At 47.7% G+C, this 16,286-nt stretch overlaps 1 protein-coding gene across 1 annotated transcript; it reads left to right on the top strand.

Moving 5' to 3' along the window:
* The first annotated feature begins 631 nt into the window (after window positions 1-631).
* MLEC (malectin) lies at window positions 632-15,093 on the top strand. Its single transcript, XM_055322870.1, has 5 exons — window positions 632-1,017; window positions 7,248-7,426; window positions 7,977-8,153; window positions 8,260-8,317; window positions 9,484-15,093. The coding sequence occupies exons 1-5, from the start codon at window positions 792-794 to the stop codon at window positions 9,711-9,713; spliced, it is 870 nt and encodes a 289-aa protein (XP_055178845.1). The 5' UTR covers window positions 632-791; the 3' UTR covers window positions 9,714-15,093.
* The last annotated feature ends 1,193 nt before the right edge of the window (window positions 15,094-16,286 follow it).

Genomic DNA, 16,286 nt, shown 5'->3' with positions numbered 1-16,286 from the left:
TGATTGGACGGCTGCCTGGACGCTACCACAGGCTCTGAGCCCGCTAAGGGGTGGGGGCGGGGTGCTGTCCTCGTGGGACTCGTGCCCTGAAGACCCATGCTTGTGGCCTCTGTAGGGGAGGGGGGGTTTTCTCTGTCTCACGAGGAGAAAAAGAGTGAGACTCAGGTCGGGAGAATGTGCGCTGCTTCTCCTACTAGAGCTTATATTCACGTCTCTCCCTGAGAGAGGAAGAGGGGGCGGGAAAGTCGGCAACGCCCCCTCCGGAGCCTATTCGGTCCCAAGATCTGGAGCACCGGAAGTGTTGGCGACGTGTCAGTGCGCCCTACTCTAAACCTTCCCTCCTAGGCCACCTTTCCAATTCAGCCGCGGGATTCCGGGGCCGCCTGGGCGCTGCACCCCTCCACTTCCGCATTGAACCGCCGCTTCAACCGAACTCCCAGCCTCTGCGCGCGCTCCCTCTCAAGCCTGATGGTTGGGCCGGCGCCTGGGAGTAGCCACGCCCTTTCCCTCGCCTGGCAGCCAATGGACGGGCGTCTCCTGGCGGGGTGATGGGTAATTAATGAGGATTGGGCGCTGATTGGCTGCGGGGTCGTGGCCGGGGGCTGGGCGGCGGGGTAGGTTGTTCCTGAGGTGGGAGGCGGCACCCGTGGCTGAGAAGGAGGCCCGAGAGCGACATGTCCCCGGCGGCTGGAGCACAGCGGCCCGTGGCGCTGTCGTTCTGAGTCCGGGGCGGCCTGGCGGCCGGCTGAGGACGAGGATCGGCGGAGGCTGCCCCCGCTGTGGTGGCCACCATGCTGGGGGCCTGGGCGGTTGAGGGAGCCGCCGTGGCGCTCCTGCGACTGCTGCTGCTGCTGCTGCTGCCGGCGCTCCGGGGGCCGGGGCTCGGCGTGGTCGGCTCGGCGGGGGCCGGGCTGCCGGAGAGCGTCATTTGGGCGGTCAACGCGGGCGGCGAGGCTCATGTGGACGTGCACGGGATCCACTTCCGCAAGGACCCTTTGGAAGGCCGGGTGGGCCGAGGTGAGAGCCCCTCAGCCGAACCGCGGGATCCAGGGCCTGCGGTGCTGGGCTCAGCCGGGCTAGGCTTGCGGGCCCTGAGCCCCCTCCTCGATCCTGGGGCCACGTCTCTGGAGCCAAGTCTCTCTCTGCAGTTTCCTCAGGGACCCGGTCCGAGCTCAGAGCCTAGCGCTGTCTCCAAGCTGAGAAGAGCGATTGAGGCAGAGTTGGCGAGAAGTTATATTTGGACCTCACATCCTGCGTTTCTTAACCCCTGGCTTCCACCCGATGGGGTAAAGTGAAGACGAGGGCGGCCTGTTGCCATCTCGAGGCCTCACGGGTTGTAGGTTAACAACAGTGTCGCAGGCCTGGGTGGTTTTGCCCTCCTACCAAGACAGTCCCTGGTAGATTCCTGCCATCCCAGAAACCAGCCGCTTTCCTTACCCCTTCTTCAGGAGCGGGGCTTGATTCTTAGCCAGAATAGAAAGGAATCTTTGAAGAGGATGGGCCAGAAAAGTTTGATTGTAGCCTCCTCCTGCCCTCCTCCCCACCTCCCTCTCGAGCTAGGGATGTGTGTGCAAAAAGGTGGAAGCTGAGGCCGCCCCAGAGGGTGGTTATACTGAAGCCATCCTGCACGTGAGGCTGATAGAGTGTCAACTGGATCAACTAGTGTAAGATCTGGGTATTCTGTCCAAGAGTGTGTAGAGCCTACCTTAAGTGGCCTTGAGAGGTCGGATCCCCAGTGTATGGGAAAAATGATTTTGACTTAACTGACAGAGCAACAGCAGTTTTTACAGAGCCACACAGTTGTCCAAAGCTAGTGTAAGAATTGCTGTGGGAGCTGGTTAAAAAAATGCAAATTCCAGACCCAATAGATTAAGCCCACGTTTCTACATCAGAGGCTTCTAATGTTGGTTATCCCCAGACCAGACGTGGGGTGAATCTGCTCTAGACTCTGTTTCTTTTGTAAGTGGGATTGGACAACAGGTTTAAGAGGGAAGTTCCTTGCTTCATGTGTTAGAAGGAGATTTATGTTGTATGCTGGGTTCAGAAGCTGCCAAATTGGCAGTATGCCATCTCCAGAAAACCAAGAAACAGACTTTCTCTCATTCTTTCCACGATGCCCAGATTTGGCTCTTGCCTTTAGGAAAGAGTTTAACTTGGTTCTTCCAAGTTCATTGCAGTGTTCTGGAGTTTGTTACATTAGCAAGTTTATTGCTTCCATACATGTGAGGGTGTTGGGACACAGGGCTGTTTTCTGAAGTTCTATGTTTGTCTTGGAATTTAGTTAGCCCTGGCATGTAGGTCTCAGTAGCCTGGGTTCAGCTGAGTCAGGGCTCCGTGCTTTAGCAGCTTGTAACAGCAGCCAAAGCTCGGCTTAACATGAGCGGGAGGTCATTGCTATCTCCATCCTGGACCCTTCCTCTTTCTTCATGGGTGTGGGCAGGGAGGAAGGATCCCTTGAGGAAACTAGAGACCGTTTGTGGACTTTGCCTCTTGAGATAGTAGTGGTAAGGACAGTGTGCAGATGGTTTCTTTCACTTAACAGACACCAGGCTTCACATAGGTTACCTTATCCTATTAGGTTCATTATGTAGAGGAAAAAGCTAAGATCATACAGGTTTAGTCCCCAGCTTCTCTTCTTATACAGAAATCCTGGTTTTAATCTGCCGGGGCAGGTGATTTTGAAGGGGGGCGGGGGAGACGCTGCTGTTGCTGGTCAGTAGTCAGCCAGTCTTGGTGTCCTTGGGTTATTGGTTCATGGTTGTCGTTCCTTTGGAGGAGATTATTGTAGCAGGTAAAATTTCATGAGACCTACCAAAGCTTATGTGTATTGGACCCCTATCTTGGACCCCGGTCTTTAGGATACTCTATAAACCGTTTCCCTGCTCCACTCTTGTCAGAGTATGACCAACATGGACCATGAATTGGAGCAGTGGGGAGGGGTAGATGAAGAGTGAAGATTGGTTGTCAGCTGCAGCTTGGACCAGCTTGTTGCAACATTACACTTACTGGGTTCCTAGAGTAGCTTTTGGTGGCCTTAGATCTGGGGCTGAGATGTGATTCAGCTTCCACTCTCAGGAGGCAACTCTAGTTTCTTTCTGTACTGAGGAGTCGGCACCACCGAGAGAAGTTTAGCTGTTCACTCTGCCCGCCCTTCTCTGGTAGGCAGAGAAGGTAGGTTGTGCCAGGTATTTGGTGACCCTTGCTTCATGCAGCTATTTACAGTAATTGCAGTAGGAGCTGTATGTCTTATTTCTTTTGCCACATGCCTGTGCTACTGTTTGCAGCATGCTGAAGAAAGTTCATTTTATGTTGACTGAATTCAGGTATTTGTTGCCAAGTTAATCCAGATAAGCGTTTGGCCTGCTTTTGAACTTGGTGTTTCTCTATAGTGTCTTTGTAGTTCAGCATTCTTGTAACTGTGAGTGGCCTAGGGCACCTCGTGGCTTTTGCTTTCAAAGGCATTTTATAATATTTATTGAATTTCATTTCTGCCTTGAGGAGAGCTGGTGCTTATAGGAGATACTTATAGCTTGGGAAAGGCTTTTTCAACTTGTGTGCCTCACCAGATGGAAGTACCACTATAGAAAGTGTTTAGCAGTGCTCATCTTGGGATTTTGGCATGCTGAACATTCCAGGTTCTTTTTAACTTGCTCATTCTGGGTTCCTCCTGGCTCAGGAGGAAAAGACCTGGTTATTTGGCCTGAGGGCATAGAACTTGGCTTGGTTTTAGGAGAGAGTATTTCCTCTTCATAGAAAGATACCTGGTGATCAATTGTATGACTTTGAAGAACATGCTTTACTTCTTTGGGTCTTGTTTTCCTTATTAGTATAACTTATCATGCTTTAGAAATTAGTGGCCCTGAGTCTGAAAACTGTCATGTCCAGAGTGGGTTAAAGTGTCTCTACTTTTTCTGTGCTCAGTGACCTTTTACATGAAGTTACAACCAGGGCAGAACATGGCTCCAGAGGGGCAAAAGGGTGGCTAAGAGCCTGAGCCTATCAGATTACTAATTCTGCAAGCCTAAGGAAGACCCTTTTCTGGGCAGCCTTCTTTTTGCCTGGGGAAGGATTTGACTTTGTGGACATAAGAGCTTAAAAGAGGATGAGAGTCACTGCTCCCTCTGATTTGCTTAAGGCTATGGGATTTGTTTAGAATTCTCTTCCTATACTGTCACCTAAGAGGCAGGCTTCATTTACAGGCCTTCCAAGTAGCAGAAGTTCACAGGTAGAGAATTTAGGTAAGTGGTATTCCCATTCTACAGGTGAGAAAGTACCTGGAGAGAATAATTTGTTCCAAATCACACAGTAGGTGGCAGAGCCAGGATTCAAATCCAGGCTTGTCTTACTGTAAAGCTGGGACTGAATTTTCCAAGCAGCCTGGCTCCTCCATTGTCCCAGAGGTAAGAAGCAGCAGACATAATGTAGGCCCTTTGGCCCCCTTCCTTTCTGGTTAACTGTCTGAGCTATATTGTGCCAACTTCAGCAGTGTGCTGATTGTGTACACTTCACTGTACTCAGAGAAATCTGTTTAGCTGTGAATATGTAAACTCTAAGGGGGAAAGAAAAAAATCCTTTTTGCTGCTGTGTCTCTTGGGACTTGGGCAAATGCAACTTTGTATGTGGCAAACCTCCTGGGAAAGCCACTTGGGCTTTAAAGGAAAAATATTTAAAGGTAATTCCAAGGTTGTTAAGTAGTTTTTATTCACATGGCTGAGTTTTCTTAGTTGTGAGACTAAGGCTGTTACAGATTACATTTCTGTCAGCTTCTCGCTTTTTCCACTCTGCAAGAAAAAAGATTCCCCACACACGCACAAAATTTTCTGTGTATCTAAAAAGCAAATCTAGTTATGTTTCAGAGTTGTAAAGATCATGGTCCTCATGGAAGAAGGAAATTCTTAGAACTCAAGTGGAAGAGAAATAGCAGTCTTTTAATCTTTATGGGTTTGTGCTCTGGTGTAATGGTTTGAGCCTGGGAAAGAGCTGAGGCATGTTGGCAGTACATCCTTTGTTAATGTTACTTAGGCACCCTTCTTTGATTTCTTGAGAAGAAACAAGAGGAAAAAATCTGAAGACAAAAGTGCAATGAGTTTCCTGTTGCATTGTCTCATCAGGTCCATCTGATGTCATGGCTAACTGTTCACTTACAGGAACTGTTAGCCGTTATGTCTATTGGCTTGACCTTAGCCACTGGCTCTTTTAGTTACTCTTTTTACCTCCCTTGGAGATAAAGATCCCCTTGGAGTTTTGGTGATTCAGAAGATAAGGCTCCAGGGATGACTGCTTTGGACATCTCCCAAAGGATCCAGGTGTCAAATGTCTTCAGAGTCACTGTGTGAGATTGGAAGGTGGTCTTGAAATCTTAATTCCAGGCTAGAGGAGAGAGTGGGTCTGTGTACCAAAATCATTGCTAAGTCTGTAGTTTGGAGAGTAGATTTATGGAGCACTGGAAAGCCTCATTGTGTTTACATGATAAAGGAGTCAGAGAAGCTACTCTGTCTTGGAAGGAGGAAGCATAGCTATTCATCTCTGGGGCTGGAGTGTGGTGTCTTATGTTTGAGGAAAGCCCCCAGTTTAGTTTGTTATTGGGGGGTGGGGTTGAAAAATATAGGTAGTCTTGTCTCCTGTCAAGGTTGGGGGAGGAAGCTGAGGGCAATAGTGGTTTTTGGCTCTTCTGATGCTGACTCAAGGTATGTAACTTTTCACCTTTTTTATTTTTTTTATTTTTTAATTTTTTACATAAGGTCTATGCCCAATGTGGGGCTTGAATATTCATGTTTCTGAGATTAAGAGTCTCATGCCCTACCAACTGAGCCACTCAGGCACCTCTAACTTTTTAATTTTACCCTGCCTTATTCCTTCTCAGTCTGTGAAATGAGAAAGGTGGCTCCCCAAGGACGTGGGCATCTTAGGCCAGAGGTGCCAGTAGGACCTTGGCAAATTTTTTCTTGCTAGAATGGCCCTAGCTATCTGGAGAGAATAGCAGGGCTTTACTGCTCTGCAGGCACCTCCTTTGTTGCTGTTGTTCAGCAAATCATATTGAGTGCCAGGGACCTTGTTAGGTGCAAAGGGACAAAGTAGGAACTTTTTTTCTTCTTTTTTTTTTTTTTTTTTTTAATTTTTTTTTTAATTTTTTTTATTTATTTATGATAGTCACAGAGAGAGAGAGGCAGAGACACAGGCAGAGGGAGAAGCAGGCTCCATGCACCGGGAGCCCGACGTGGGACTCGATCCCGAGTCCCCAGGATCGCGCCCTGGGCCAAAGGCAGGCGCCAAACCGCTGCGCCACCCAGGGATCCCTACTTTTTTTCTTCTTTTAGTTTAACTGGGGGAATGTGCAAAAGAGAATAGGTGAAATTGAATTTTGTGAGTTTGTGGGAAGTAAGATGTTTACATGTAAAGGAAATCAGAAAGCATCACACCTTTCTTTTTATGAGCTTGTTTCTCTTTACCAGCCTTGGAACTTTGTGAATGAAAATTATAAAAAGCAACTAAGCTGGTATCTTACTTGCAGTAAAGACAATGCAGAAATGACTTTCCTAACATATCCTGTTTGTTTTAGACTCGAGCTTTTCTGAATGAAAAAAAAAAAACCAACACATTCTTTGAACTTAATCATCTTGCAGAGTTCTTGGCCATCCCCCCTGTTTTATGAGGTTTCTCTGAAGCTCCCTTCTCAGGGAGCCAGGAGCTGTAGCTATCGCCTGTTTTCTTCTGTCACGCTCTGAGCAGTTGAGGAAAGGCATTTTAACAGGCTTTTTAAAAGTTCCACTCTGAGGGTTTGAGAGCTGTTGGGGTGATTATTGTTTGGTTTCTTTTACTTTACTCTTCCTTGGTAATAGGTCTCTGATTCTTTTTTTTTTTTTAAGATTTTATTTATTTATTCATAGAGACACACACACACAAGAGAGAGAGAGAGAGAGAGAGAGAGAGAGAGAGAGAGGCAGAGACACAGGCAGAGGGAGAAGCAGGTTCCATGCAGGGAGCCTGACGTGGGACTCGATCCCTGGTCTCCAGGATCACACCCCAGGCTGCAGGTGGCTCTAAACCACTGTGCCATGGGGGCTGCCCAGGTCTCTGATTCTTGAATGTCTTTGTGTCTGGTCTCTTTAGTACCAGGCACAGAGAGGGTGGCCCCTTCTGGGCGTGTTACTAGCATTGCCCTGGAAATGGCTCTGTCAGTTCTGGGGTCTTTGCTCTTTTTGTGTGTCTTACCTCTGATGTGGTTTCTCCTTGTCTTTTGTCCCCAGCCTCCGACTATGGTATGAAACTGCCAATCCTGCGTTCCAACCCTGAGGACCAGATCCTGTATCAAACAGAGCGGTACAATGAGGAGACTTTTGGCTACGAAGTGCCCATCAAGGAGGAGGGGGACTACGTGCTGGTGTTGAAATTTGCTGAGGTCTACTTTGCACAGTCCCAGCAGAAGGTGAGGCCTGATCAGTGGGACATTGCCACTCTTGGATAGTCCCCTGCTATGGGCCAGAGAATGTAAGAGCCTCCCCAGAAGGGAGGAACAGGTGAGCTTTAAGGAAAAGCTGGATTCCTTCTGCCCCTAGAGAAGCAATGTCCCATTGCTCACTAAGCTGCACTTGGCTCTGGGGGTTGGTGACAGAAGGCAATGCCAGAATCTTCATTCTTGGCAACTAAATGATCCTGGTGGTCCTCCTTGGTTGTTAGTGCCTTCTTGTTTTTAGTTTTATTCTTTTCCTGCCTCTTCTTGCAAATTTTCTTCTATCCACGTTGAGCTTTTTGTTTCTGTTCTCTGTTCCCTAAGACCAGTATGAGACCTCGACAGTGAAGGAACATGGCTTTGATTTGGTTCATGTAAAGAACTCTGTACCCTTGACTATACCCAGCCCTGTCATCTTAAACATTATTTCTGAATTTGAAACCCAGGCAGGTACATGATCTCACACTGCTAAAGGGGTATGACGCTGATGGTTTTGACATTGTCTCTTTTTTTTTAATCGTGGAAGGTATTTGATGTGCGATTGAATGGCCATGTCGTGGTGAAGGACTTGGATATCTTTGATCGTGTTGGGCACAGCACAGCTCATGATGAAATCATCCCTATGAGCATCAGAAAGGGGAAGCTGAGTGTCCAAGGGGAGGTGTCCACCTTCACAGGGAAACTCTATATCGAGTTTGTTAAGGTAACGCTTTCCCTCTGCCCTCCCAGTTGAGGAAATGTTAAAAAGAATGGATTCAGGGGGAATGTTTACTGCTGTGTGGTGCTGACCGTGGTTTCCCATTTCCTAGGGGTACTATGACAATCCCAAAGTTTGTGCACTCTACATCATGGCTGGGACAGTGGATGGTAAGTGGTGTCTTTTTTGCCTTGGGCTGAAGGATATGGTTAGGAAACCCTTGGGGGAGTACTTTAGCTGATCAGTAATGTGAAAACACTTAAAGCCAAATTGTGAGGAATCCAGAGCCAGATGAATGGGGATGAAGTGTAGCATGGTGTTGGCCCTAAGCTTTGGAATAAGGTCTGGATTCAAATTTTGTTGCTGCCACTTAATCAGCTCTTTGGTTTTGCACAAATTCCTTGAACTTTACTGTAAATTTGGCTTAATAATGGTACCTCCTGGTGTGCCCTGAACCTTGTGGTCTTTTGGAATTGCCTAAAACTTGTTCTTACTCTCTTTCTCTGATATCTATTTCTTGGGGGCAAAAAGGGAAAAAGCAAAAGAAGGAGTCCTTTAGCGCTTTGGTCTGCTCTGAGAGAGTCCAGAATTGCTGGACTGCACTGGCCAAAAGTTCACTTACTAATGTCTCCTTGTCTTTGGGATCTAACCTTAGGGTGTATTGCTTTCTCAGCATTGAGATGATCCTGGGCACCAGCTTCCCAGGCTGATTTTTTGCAGAGAAAGCTTATGTCTTAGTGACTTTTCTCCTCTATTCTATCTCTGTACCTTTTCCTAACTCATCCTGAATGCACCAAGGAGCTTATCTTCTTGTCTTGATGTGTCCCCAGATACTGGTATTCTGACATTTAGTCAAATGTCTTGCCACAAAAACAGATTTGTAGCTTGAGTCCCTAAGGAGGAGGCAGAGCAGAGGGGTAGTGTGTGCTGACAGACAACCCAAGGTTCTGTGGCTCAGTTTTTCCTCAGTTGCTGTGTGGATCAGAAGGGAACATGGGAGGCAAAAGGAGGGATTGGAAAAGGTTAAGTTTTGGGTGTTAGGTCACTGTCTCTGTTCAATCTGGTCTTCCCGTGGTTCTGAAGAAATAGGACAGGAAGGGAAGAGAGCGAGCCTCCCTGGGCACAGGGCTTTTACTGTGTTTTAGTTAAATCTAAAGAAGATTAGTGTTTGCAGCAATTGCTGTTCTCTAGGCCAGGAGCTATTTCCACTACTCTTTTTTCCCATGGACCCTGCTCAGGTCATAGCGTCTCTTGATTGTGGCTCATTTATGGTTCTTTAGGGTCTCACTTAAAGACTGTGGGTCTGACTTAAAAGGTGTCTGCTTTATTGTGTCAGATGTACCAAAGCTGCAGCCTCATCCAGGCCTGGAGAAGAAAGAGGAAGAAGAAGAAGAAGAAGAATACGATGAAGGGTCTAATCTCAAAAGACAGACCAACAAGAACCGGGTGCAGTCGGGCCCACGCACGCCCAACCCCTATGCCTCGGACAACAGCAGCCTCATGTTTCCCATCCTGGTGGCCTTCGGAGTCTTCATTCCAACCCTCTTCTGCCTCTGCCGGTTGTGAGAACACATACCATCCTGAACTGGGTGGAGGGTGTGGGAAGGAAACCAAACATGTTGGTTTTGGTTTCTGTATTTTTCACAATGATTAACAAACAAACAAAAAACAAAAACCACACACAAAAAATTAAAGGAGAAAAAAGAGGCAGAGTGGGTAGAGAGCAGCCCCCATTCCCCACTGGTCCCAGCCCTGCTTTATTCCCTGTGCTCTCTTTGAGGCTGGCCCCAGCCATCTCTTTCCTCTCCAGGGTACTTAGGGTAAAGCGGATCCTACACAATCACGGATCCTCATCTGCACATCTAGTGGAAAGGACTCTGAACCCAGAGCAGACATGGTTCCTTTTTTTAGGTTAGAAATTAACAGCAGGGAAATGTCCTTATTACCTGAGAAGACCAGTGCTGGGAGTTGGGTATGTTCTGAAGTTATGTCCAGATAAGTTTTCAGATGTCCTCGGATTGAAAGTGTGTGTGTGTGCTTTGTGTATATGTGAAGGTGTATAATTTGTATGATAAAGATGAAAACAGAAGGGGGATTAAAAAAAAAAAGAAAAGTAGATACTTCCTTACTTGGAAGCCTTTCTGGTTTCAGCCTAATGATGGTTCCACCTTAAGTGTTTGCGCTTTGTCATTGCTTGTCTCCCTGACATGTGCCAGTTAGAGGACTGTCTGGTATCCAAGACGATTAGTTTATTTCAGGTCCTCAAGTTGCCTCTGACTTGTTACCACAACAAATCATTTTGATTTCAGTGCCTGTTGGGGACTTGATTTCCTCTCATTCCCCCCCCCCCCCCTTAATCTGGCTCATTTGAAATCTCTTCTCTCTGTCTCTCTGTCTCTCTCTCTCTCTTTCTCTCTTTCAATCCTCCCACTAAGTTATTGCCAAGAAGGGAAGGAGATATGGGGATTTGGGGTTCCCTTTGCTTGAATGTCTTACCCTCTACCACCTCACCTTGTTGGTACCTCCCTCCCTGGATCTCTGAGCCAGCAGCCAGGAGGACCTGACCCAGCAGTTCTTTTACTGGCCCCTTTGTAGGGTCTTGCTGCCAGGGGACAGGGATGCTTTCCAGCCTGCAGCAACAGAACACTTGACCTTAAAAGTCTCTTCTGGTCTTTGGATTGGAAAAGGCTTATGTTAGCATAATTTAAGAGCCACCTCAGAGACTTGAGCCCTACTAAGTGACTGACCACTGTTTAGAGTATCTATCTAGTATCTGATGTTCATTTAGTCCCATATCCTTCTGTGGCACAAGCCAACCAGTTTTGGTTTATGCCCAGAGTTGCCCCCGCAGAACTAGACTGATTGTATCTGGCCCAGTGGCTCCTCTCACTGATTTTAACAGTATGCCCCTCTGTCCTTTCATCTCCGTATCCAAGTTACAGTTGGGTTCTTGGCATGACAGGGCTGAAAGATTTCCAGTCAGCTATAGTCCTGGCAGCTCTGAAGCCAACCTTAGCATCTAAGCATCTGTCTTAAATTCCCTGGAAAAACTTCTGCAGGAAATGAAGCTTCCCCCTTCCCTTCCTTTCTGGTCACTGTTATCCTTTTCCCAGTTAAAGCAGCAATGAGGGAGGACCTAACCAAACTACAAGGAATTTTGTGGATGGAAGACAGCAGGATTAGCTTCTGCTTGGGCTGGAGCAGCACAGAATCTCAGACAAGGCCCATCTTTTCAGAATGTGTTTAATTTTGTCTCCCTACCCTACCCCCAATGTTTTTAAAGAGCTTCCGTATATTTGAACTGTTCATTATGTGACAAAGTAAGTAGCTTTGGGCTCATTCATGTCCTGGGTTTTGACTCTTAATGAGTTACTCTGGGCCAGCGTTGAGTCCTTTGAGAGTTGGAGCCCTTTATTTTAGCTGTGACTTAGGCCTCAGTAGTAGGGTATTGAGTCTGGCATCTGGATGGCTCTGGCCTGAGGCTGCAATAAGAGGACCGCTTCCTGGAGTGCTTCACAAAGCTCCCTGCTTTAAAGGATGATATCCCTTAGCCTTGGTCCTGGGGACCCCCTGCCTGGGGCAGCCAATATCCTGACTATTAATTGAGCTTCTGACAGTGGCTTTGGTTCCTCTTCCATCACAACTCCCCACAGCTGTCAGCCACTGCCAGTGGAGTAGACAAGATGAGGAAGGAGGACTTGCTGCCTCCATTTTGCCTTGTTTGTTAGTTTGCCTGGGTCTCTGAGGAAGGGGAGGGTCCCGCCTCCTTACCTCAACCCATCCTTTCAGTGACTCAGAGTCTCAGAAGGAAACCCTGGCTCCTGGGGCCATTTCCTAATGGTACTGTAAGCCAAGCAGCTTTGCTTCCAAGCTTACCCCTGTTTCCAAGCCCACTCCTTTCCCCTGAGTTCAGGGATAAGGGATGGGCATTTTCCTCTGCTTGTGTCCGAAAGGAAGGAACATCTTTCTATGGCTCACAAAAACTAAAGGAGAAGTGAGGAAACAGGAAGAAGTATGGTGGGGGCTGGGGTAGAGTCCCCTGGAGCCAAGCCCACCCAGCTAACAGAGCTGCCCAGGGCTGGTTATAGCTGGCCCATGATGCTGAACTTGAAAGCTTTTGTTTTGTTTTGTTTTTTGTTTTTTGGCTCCTCCAAGATGATATAGGTACATGAAGTTTAGGTTAAAGGGGTAGGGTGGGGCACTCTTTATTTGTATTTTTGTATTGTGTGTGTCACGGATTACTCTGTTCATCGTTTGCTTTTTGCACTGTTTGTTCCCCTGCCTAAATTTTGAGCTCATGCTAGGCCCAGGCGGCTATGCTGTAGGGAGTCTGTCTGGGGTCGGGGAGGTGATGAGGGAGGCCACTTAGGCCTGGGGAAAGGGAGGTCTGGGCTCTTCTACTGGATCCATGCTCTCCTAGGCTTTTCGATTTCCCTGACCCCAAAGCCAAGAGCATATGGCCAAGATGAAACTCCTTTTGCCAGGAGCGTGGCTTTGGTTCAGTTTTTGGGTGGATCACACAAAGATGTCTACTGGGGATGGGCTGAGAATCTGCAGCGTTGTAGCTCTGATTTGGGTCAGAGGCCGGCTGGCCGTTTTGGGTTTTACTCATCTGACTAAAACATTGTGGGTCCCACAGGAAACAATCTGTGGGATCCATGTCCCCTAAACCAGATCCCATTTTTCTGTAAATTCTCTGCTATGGAGGAGAAGCTGCTCAGTGGATATCTTGAATTTTGGTGACTTGAAAGATGGTTATCTTCAAGTGTCAGCAGTGTTAGACTCCCAGGGGGGCCACAGGGCCTGCAGGGCTACTGGCTGGTTTGAGAGTGTGACCTTGTTCTCTTTTTTTTCCACAGTTTGCCTAAGAGATACTGGCTGAAATTGGGGGATCACATTAGGGGTCAATTAGGCTTTGAAGAGATGAGGTGAAATTTAAGTTTACCTCCCCTTTCTGTGCCTGGAAACTTTAATCCAGTTTCAGAATTGTGTTTTGACTTCTTTATCTTTTTGGAGAAGCTTCTGTTTTAAGGAATTTCTCTTCCTTCTTATCCTGCCTCTACTTTCTCCTGAGAAGGCCTGGCCATGGCTTCTAGAATCTCAGTTGAACTTCAGAAAACAGCAGCAGTATTTTCCCTTTCCTAGCAAGTATACTCCTTTCTCTAGAAATTGGCTCACCTTGGGAAGCCCAGGGAGAGTCCATAGGTTCTCTACCCTCCCTGGAGATTGGGGCAGGACCCACCCCGGTCAGCACAGTGCCTTTTCCTCTCCTGCTCTGAGCCAGGGTGGGCATTCCTTCTAGATTCAGGTCTGGGCAGGGGTCTTACAGTCCTTGCCATGGGGCTGATTCCCCATCCCTTTCTCCCTTTCCTCTTTGCTGGCCGGCTCTGACCTAATTCAAGTGTCTTCTTGCCTCAAGGAGCCTTAATGGCATCAAGTGGCAACATGTAATATTGTCCTCCATGCCTCTCCAAAGGACCTAGGAGAACAGGTGAGCTTTCCAAAGTGAGAGATTAACAGATGCTCCTGTTCAAAAAAAAAAAAAAAAAAAAGGGAAGGAGGAGGAGATGCTTTGGGCCTCCTTCTGCTGTGGGGAAGGCTAAGTGATAGTGCAGAAGCAGAACCAGAAATACCTGGGATCTGTTCAGAAATCTTAGAAGAAGTCTGCTTCTCTTCTATGGAAAGATCTAATTAGGGTCCAAAGAGCTCTAAGAAAATTGCAAAGAAGCCTTAATGTTCAAGCTTCAGAGAGATCAGTGTAATTTCTCCTTATCCGTCCGAGCTTGGACTCTTTCTGTATTTAGACCTCTCCTGGGGCAAGAGGGCTAGATTTCTTCATTTTATTATGAGCCCAGATTGGCACCAGTGGGTCAGCTGCCCAGCTAGGGCGGGTTTCTTTGTATGTGGGTGGCTTGCTGCCGATCTAGTTTGTCCTTCCCCCGCTGCCTTTTGGCTAGCCTGCCTTCAGTTGCCAAATCATTTTGATAAGAGCATATGATTTGGGGACTGGCTGGGTTGGCAGGAAAAGAGCAGGATGGATCTCTTGGGATGGTCCCCTCCCACCCCCCCCCCCCCAGGAGTATAAAAACAAGAAGCCAGGATTGTGCTGGCAGCCAGGGAAACAGTAGTCCTGTTAGAGTTGGCAGGGAGGGCCCTGGCACCTCTCACATCCAGGCAGTCTTGTGAGATGGGGGCACATAGCACCAGGAGAAGCAGAACTTCATTCTCACCTCTATTTTGAGCTTCAGTGCTTTATTTCAGTATGAGGGAAAACAACAACAAACTGAAGTGTGCTTTCCGTCCTTTCAAAGGACAACTGTCGGGAAAGGAGAGCCGAGTTGCCAGGTGGGAGGGGAGAATTGGCAGGGAGAGTCTTCACGGCAAACCAGGAATGAGGCGTTCTTGACTCTTCTCTTCCCTGGTGTGTCATGATCCAGGGAATGAAAAGAAAATTTGACCCTGGATTAGTCCCTTCCTTGGATTTTCCTTCTACTATATTCTCACACGCTAGGACCAGCTGCCCATTCTGAGCTCAGAGCAGCCCCTTCAACCATTATTGGCCTAACCTGGCTCGTCAGGAAACCCACCCCGCCCTCCAGATTGGGCCTGGCTGCTCTATTCTGTACCAAGTCCTGGAGAATAGTGTCAAGTTCTTCATAGCCCTGGTAGCTCCTAGATTCCCATCCTCTCCCTGCGGAGGCCAAACTGACTCTGTCTGTAGCCACAACCTGCATCTCCAGCAGCACAGTGAGATATGACTGAGGGGCTTTGCACCTGGCTGGCCCGGGAAAGCAGTAGGGGTGGATAGAGCTGTCTTTCCTTCTGGGCTGTCTCCATCTGTCCCTACCCTTTACATGCCCCACCTTACTCCCACCAAAAAGTAAAAAAATCAGGATGTTTTTCACTGTCCATTGCTTTGTGTTTTAATAAACAATTTGCAGTGACACTCTGTTGAGATTGAGTTTGAACTTGATTGCAAAGAGGTCAAAAGGTGACGCGGGGGGTGTCACTTGGCTGCAAAGGGCTCTCCTGTGACAAGCCCAGGGGCTTTTGTCCATTTTCACCGGGATGTTTGGTTAAAGGATTGAAGTTGTATAAAATTCTGCCTGGCCATTTCAGCCAGCAGTGCATTCAAGGAAAAATAAACAGTTGTTTTGTTCTGTTTCTACTTTCACTGGAAGACCAGGCCATGACTGACTTCCTCCAATGCACATCTTCCCCTCAGCTTCCGTCACAGCCTGTGGACAGACCAAGCCCTGGGACAGTTTGCTCTGCTCTATCTGTCTGTCTGTCTGTCTCAATCTCTCTCTCTCTCTCCTCTCTTTTTTTTTTTTGGAGAGCGTGCAGCAGGGGCAAAGGGGGAGCAAGGGGAGGGAAGAGAGAATCCTAAGCAGGCTCAACACACGGCTCAGTGTGGGGCTCAATTTCACAGCCCTGAGATGAGCTGAGCTACCCAGATTCCCTAACTGCTTTTTCCTTTTCTACTGTGTTGTCAGTGTTGAGTATATGTGGGGAAGGGGCAGAAAGGCCAAAGGATGTTTTTCCTGTCATTTATCCGCCTTGTTTTCCCACTGAGGAACATGAAACTAAAAAAACACCTTAAATATTATTTATTCCAGGCTAGTCTGTAAATGGTCAAGGCAGGCTTCAAACTTAGTCTATCTGCCTGCAAAGCAAAGCCCCTGTTCTTTCTAAGGCTCTAAGGATAATTGTAGACCTCCCTATGGAGCCCTTGAAGTGGGCGAGGCATAATGCCAAGCACTTTTCCAGATGTTACTTCTGTTTAATCTTTAACAAACCAGTTGGTATTAGCCTTTTGTAGGTGAAGTGACTTGCCCAAGGCCATACAGCCAGCAAAAGACAGACAGAGCTGGGATTTTGCACCTGGGCTCTGACTCTTGAGTGTTACTCTCTGTTACTCTTAATTAGCTTTCCTTTTTCCACGATGCTATGTACCTGGCTCCAGACTCCAGAACCTACCTGCTATATTTCTCCAGCAGGAATGGAGGTTGCTGGTATGAGGAGAGGGAGGGAGAGTTTGGCCTACCTCCCTCACTTGAAGGACAGAATTCAGTGCTCAGTTCCAAGAATGAGGCCAGTGTTGACGGAGTCTGTTCTCAGGACCCAAATAAACCAGGA

Source organism: Nyctereutes procyonoides, unplaced genomic scaffold (genome assembly GCF_905146905.1).
Source record: "Nyctereutes procyonoides isolate TBG_1078 unplaced genomic scaffold, NYPRO_anot_genome, whole genome shotgun sequence".
In the NCBI taxonomy this organism is placed as follows: domain Eukaryota; kingdom Metazoa; phylum Chordata; class Mammalia; order Carnivora; family Canidae; genus Nyctereutes; species Nyctereutes procyonoides.
The sequence above is the reverse complement of the archived record's forward strand: the minus strand, read 5'-3'. Positions and strand labels throughout refer to the sequence as shown.